Source organism: Dasypus novemcinctus, chromosome X, assembly GCF_030445035.2.
Source record: "Dasypus novemcinctus isolate mDasNov1 chromosome X, mDasNov1.1.hap2, whole genome shotgun sequence".
In the NCBI taxonomy this organism is placed as follows: domain Eukaryota; kingdom Metazoa; phylum Chordata; class Mammalia; order Cingulata; family Dasypodidae; genus Dasypus; species Dasypus novemcinctus.
The window spans coordinates 103,670,670-103,676,441 of NC_080704.1; the positions used below are offsets into that span (position 1 = coordinate 103,670,670).

The 5,772-nt window shown below is 38.8% G+C and overlaps 1 protein-coding gene across 1 annotated transcript; it reads left to right on the forward strand.

Annotated features, from left to right (window-relative positions):
• The first annotated feature begins 2,822 nt into the window (after window positions 1–2,822).
• Window positions 2,823–4,863, forward strand: LOC101430572 (S-adenosylmethionine sensor upstream of mTORC1). Its single transcript, XM_004466812.3, has one exon. It carries the CDS (start codon window positions 2,831–2,833, stop codon window positions 4,046–4,048), a length of 1,218 nt encoding a protein of 405 aa, XP_004466869.1. The 5' UTR covers window positions 2,823–2,830; the 3' UTR covers window positions 4,049–4,863.
• The last annotated feature ends 909 nt before the right edge of the window (window positions 4,864–5,772 follow it).

Here is a 5,772-nt window from a genome sequence, read left to right on the forward strand (position 1 = left end):
CTCCAGTTCATTGGCTTTAACCAGATTAGCTAACAGGGTTGTTCAACCACCACACCAGGTAACCAAGAATGCCTACAACTCCAAGCAGGACAACTGCATCCATCAACCATGTGGGATATAGAGGTGGAGTAGGCATTGCCATCTCTGGATCCAAAGGATGGAGGAATAAAATATGAATTAGAGTGGACTTACTTTTATTCTACTGTAGAATTATTGTGACTAGTAATGGAAGAAACTGTAGCACTGATCTGGAGAAAGTGGCCATGGTTGTTGCTGAGGGCAGGGAGATGGAAGAAGAGATGTGACATGGGGGCATTTTAGGGACTTGGAGTTTTACTGAATGATATTGCAGGGACAGATGCTGGACATTATATATCCTGCCATCACCCAGTGAATGTACTGGGAGATAGTGGAAACTACAATGTATACTATAACCCATGCAGCTCAACAGTGGTCCAAAAGGTATTCATCAAATGCAATGAATGTGCCACAATGATGAGAAAGGTTGTTGATGAGGGAGGAGTGGGGGTTGAGGGATGGAGTATTTGAAAACCTTTTATATTTTTTAATGTAAAATTTGTGTGATCTATGTACCTTCAAAATATGCAATACAAATATAAATGCTGAAAAAAAGTCTTTATGTTAAAACTTATGATGTAAGTCTTACAAAACTAAATATATTATTTACTAATGTGGATACTACACCATATCTTAACCATTCAGTAGATTGAATTGCTGTGACTATTCATGTATTATATTAATGGGACATTAAATTATTATTTCCAAGAAAGAAATCAGAAAGGTAAATATTTTCAGGAAATGTTGCCTAAGCAGATGGAATAAAAATATTAGTTTCTGTGTTTAGTAATTATTTGAAGGCACTAAGGATAGACCATTGTTTATTCTCAGCAAATGTGCCACCACTTGATCCTAAAGGAGTTATTTCTGTAGTAAAAAGTAGAATTTGACTTTATTGGATTGTACTCTTTTGTAACAATGGCATTGATAATTTCCCTAAGACAGATAGCCAGACGTCTAATTAATGCTGACTGTTTGTTATTTGGGGCCAGATTTGACACAGTCCACAGGGAGTAGAAGACAAACAACTGACTCATTTAACTTTTGCCCCTATATAGTCCTTGAATGGTAATGATCCACACTTCTTAGTTTCCTGATGAGATTTAATGTAGTGAAGTTAAAAAAGCAAAAAGTTTATCTCTTTTTAGTAATTCCAAATCAAGCTGTTCTGGTGGCTTGTATCATGCTTGTTATTTGTCCACACAGACATAACTTTTGAACAAATGTGACTATGGTCTTTATACAACTATTTTTTTAAATCAAGGATCAGATTCTAATTCTTCAGTCACTGAGGTGAGGAGACCCCGCTTCTCTAGACAGGGGGCTCAGGGTGGGGAGGTGGAGGCGTGAGAGGACGCACAGTGACTCGAAGGACAACTGCGGAGACAAGGCGGATGGCGCAGGTCTACTTTATTGAGGAAGTACAAGCAGTTTTATAGAGTATGAAGAGAGGGGATTGGTGGAGGGTGATTGGGTTCTGATAGGCTAGATTAGCTGTTGGTACCTTATAAGGGCATAGAAGCAGAACTCGTCTACTAGGCTGGTCAGTAGTTACTAGGGAGAGCTTAAATTTGAGAGGGCTGAGCTGGATAGCTCGCTGATAGGTGGAAGAGAGCAGGCGTGACTTTACGAGGTAGGAGGCCCTGAGATTGGCCCAGACAGAGGTGGTGTGAGGGGGCTTGCGTGAGTTTCCCCTGTGGGGAGGCATAGGTGCATACCTCGTCCTGAGGGGTCAACCAAGGGAGGCGTATTTCATGCCTCAGAACTCGGAGGCGGCCAGGTCTGAGAGCCAAACTTTTGCATGCTTGCCCTCAAGTCACTTCATATTATCAAACAGTTATGGAATTCTTCATAATTTTGATTAATTATACTGATTCATATTGCTTAGATAAATTGAGTCCTCTCAGTTATTTGCTAATAACAGCAGCATGCCAAATATTGGGTATATGACTATTTTCATAGACAGCAAAACATTTTCTCTCCAGCTTCATGTCATATGTATACCCATGGAGGGTGAAGAGGTAATAGGATTCATTTGTTTTCTTTGTAATAAAATTATCACTTCATTTCCAAAAATGAAATTGAGAATTTTACAAAGTTATTTGCTCTATCAAACCAACCTTTTAGTAGTGGGACAACATAGCCATACCTACAATTACAGGGAATGTGATTTTTTTCTGGATTTCCCTGATAAGTTCCATGTGGTGGAACTTTGGTTTTTATTACTGCCAACTGAATTACTTTCTGAAGAAGAAATGGTTTTCTGACACCCATCCCCAAAATAACTGATATTTAGAGAACACAAAATGGTGAGTGCAATCATGAAATACATTCAGCAAGTTATTGAAATGCTTTATTCTGAACAAATTGTTTAACTAATCTCTTCATGACAATAAGTTGTATAATTTTGTCCATTTCCATCAGATTTTGCAGCATTGAGGTGATGCTCAGTTCTAACACTTTTCCAATTTTAATTATTTTTAAATATTTTCCACCTTGTATCCTGATATGCTCACGTCTGTATGAGGAATGAGGTTTTTTTTTTTTTTTTGAGGGTTTGTCAGCCAGCCAAAGAGGTGTTGATTCAAAGTATCAGAAATCTGTTGACTTTTAAAACGGGTTACATATTTAGTGTAAAAACTTACAGTTACAAGGCCCTAAAGAATTAAAATTTGGCCCCACCTCCTCCGCCAGGCGAGCAGTCTGCGGGGGCCCGAGGGGCGGCAGCGGCGGCGGCAGCAGCAGCAGCGCAATGGAGCCGGGGGCCGGCGGCCGAAGCGCTGCTTGCGGGCAGGCGGCTGGACCCCCGAGCTCTCCGCCGCCCCCGGAGCAGGAGCGGAAGCTGGAGCAGGAGAAGCTCTCCGGGGTGGTGAAGAGCGTCCACCGTAGGCTTCGCAAGAAGTACCGGGAAGTGGGAGATTTTGATAAGATCTGGCGAGAACACTGTGAGGATGAGGAAACACTTTGTGAATATGCTGTTGCAATGAAAAATTTGGCAGATAATCATTGGGCAAAAACTTGTGAGGGCGAAGGTCGTATTGAATGGTGTTGTAGTGTATGCAGAGAATATTTCCAAAATGGCGGAAATAGAAAAGCACTTGAGAAGGATGAAAAAAGAGCTATACTCGCCCCTAAGACCACTCCAGCCTTAAATATGCATGAGTCTTCTAAACTTGGAGGTCATTTAACCAACCTCAGCTTTACAAACCCTGAAATTATAACTGAGTTACTACAATCCTCAGGAAAGATCAGATTACTTGATGTTGGCAGCTGCTTTAACCCATTTCTGAAGTTTGAAGAATTTCTAACTGTTGGCATAGACATTGTACCTGCTGTAGAGAGTGTTTATAAGTGTGATTTCCTGAACTTGCAGCTTCAGCAACCACTCCAGCTTGCAGAGGATGCTATAGATGCCTTTTTGAAGCAACTGAAAAACCCTATTGATTCTCTTCCTGGAGAGCTTTTCCATGTGGTTGTTTTCTCTCTCCTTCTTTCTTATTTTCCATCACCTTACCAGCGATGGATTTGTTGTAAGAAAGCCCATGAATTGTTAGTATTGAATGGTTTATTACTTATCATCACGCCTGATTCCTCCCATCAGAACCGTCATGCTATGATGATGAAAAGCTGGAAGATTGCTATAGAGTCCCTGGGCTTTAAGCGTTTCAAGTATTCAAAATTTTCACATATGCATCTGATGGCATTTAGGAAAATCTCCCTTAAAACCACAAGTGACTTAGTTAGTAGGAACTACCCAGGAATGTTATATATTCCTCAAGATTTCAACAGTATAGAAGATGAGGAATATTCTAACCCTTCCTGCTATGTTCGATCAGATATGGAAGATGAACAGCTAGCATATGGTTTCACAGAACTCCCCGATGCTCCATATGACTCAGATTCTGGAGAAAGTCAAGCTAGCTCTATTCCTTTCTATGAGCTAGAGGATCCTATATTACTTTTAAGTTAATATAACAACAAAAGGTCCTTCCTTTCTGTCCAGGCTCCCAAACTAATTGCTTAGACTAATCGGAAATACTAACATGAGCTCCGTACTTAAAACCTAGTTTGCAGAGAAGAATTGCAAAGGTTTACAGAGTTGCTATTTTTTTCTACTTCTGGATTTTAAATTTTATTCTTATATAGAAAGCTTAAAGTTTCATGCAGAGTAACACCTGTCATAGCAGAAACAACTTAATTTAGCATTTAGCACTAAGATCATAGAAAGGTACCTTTTTCTCTTCAGTACTGTGTGAAAAATGAAGCATAATTTGCTTTGTGTTTTCCTTTTCTTCAACTCTTCAATGTTGACTTTAACCATTGCAATGGGAAACTTTAAGATATGTAGAAAGCTGTAGATTGCACTTTGATGATTCACAAGTTAAACGTAATACAGAGATAGAGTGGTTTAGTTGTTTGGTGATGCACTTATTTTTTCATTTGTCTAACTAATGAAAGCCATTTTCTATTCATTTCTGTCTGATGATCCAATATTTCCTGAACTTTTTGGAAATGGTGATAATTCTTTTCTTTTTTCTATAAAGAGCTCATTTGGCAGCATCAGACATTGGGGAAACAGTTACCCCCAAAGTATGTATTCTGATTTTATTAGCACAGTTCAGTAAACACCACTGCCAAAGTAGTAGTTTCATAACTTTCATGTTGATTTTGGCCTTGGTGTTAAGTATATTTATCTGTTAGAGTTCACATTTCCTTTTTTTTAAATTTAGGTTTAATTTCAAAAATTTCTATTTAAGCAAAGAACAATATAGAACTCAATACAGACCTAAAAATACCTTTGTGAAAAGGTTTGCACTTGTAAAAGAGCTTATGTTCTATTTGGACCAACTTTGATAGGGTCCTCACCTTTCTGTTAAGGAGGTGCTGCACTACAAGTCTGGAATTATATAAAAACAAGTTTTAACCCTCTGTTGGTAATCTTATAAAATGGTTTTAGCCTTTCAATATTCTAATTTCTATCTACATTCTAGCAGAAAATTTTCTTTGAATATATAAATCATTAGTTGGCTGTGGGAATTTTCCCTTTCCGCATTGATAAATGCCTTTCCATGTTTCTGAATCAGAAGCAAATGATTAAGGAGAAATACATGTCCAAACAAGACAAGATTAGTTTAAATAGCTAAAAAACATTGAGTCCACATTGTCTTGTAGCCAGCAATTGTCATGTAAACTATCATTTTTAAGAGTGCCACTGTGTGGATTTTTTTTTTCAAGTGGTTATTACATTAAAATTACCTCATACTGAGGTTTTTGCACTGAAAAAAAAAAAGAATTAAAATTTGCTTTCTCACCAAAATTAGTTGCCACCTGTTGAAGAAAGATGGGGGTGATCTTTGCCTGGTCTCCCTTTCCTTCTTCCTCTTAAGGATGCATAGGCCCAGCTTCTTCCGATCTTAGCTTTAAGCTGCCATTAGGCTTATCTCTCCAGTCTTCCTACACCAGTCTGGCATAGGGCTTGTTTCTTTCTGGGCCTTATCAGCTACTCAGCTGCCCTATTCTATTCAGCTGTAATTATCAGGTGAATGACTCCTCCTTTCTAGGTATCTTTGGGAACTTCGTATATGATGATTGTTCTGCTCCTGTGTTTATAGCGCTCTCTTTCTTGTTGTATGAGTGTCCATTCATATCAGCTCACCAAGGTGGTGGACCCCAGCCCTGAATCACAACCTATTG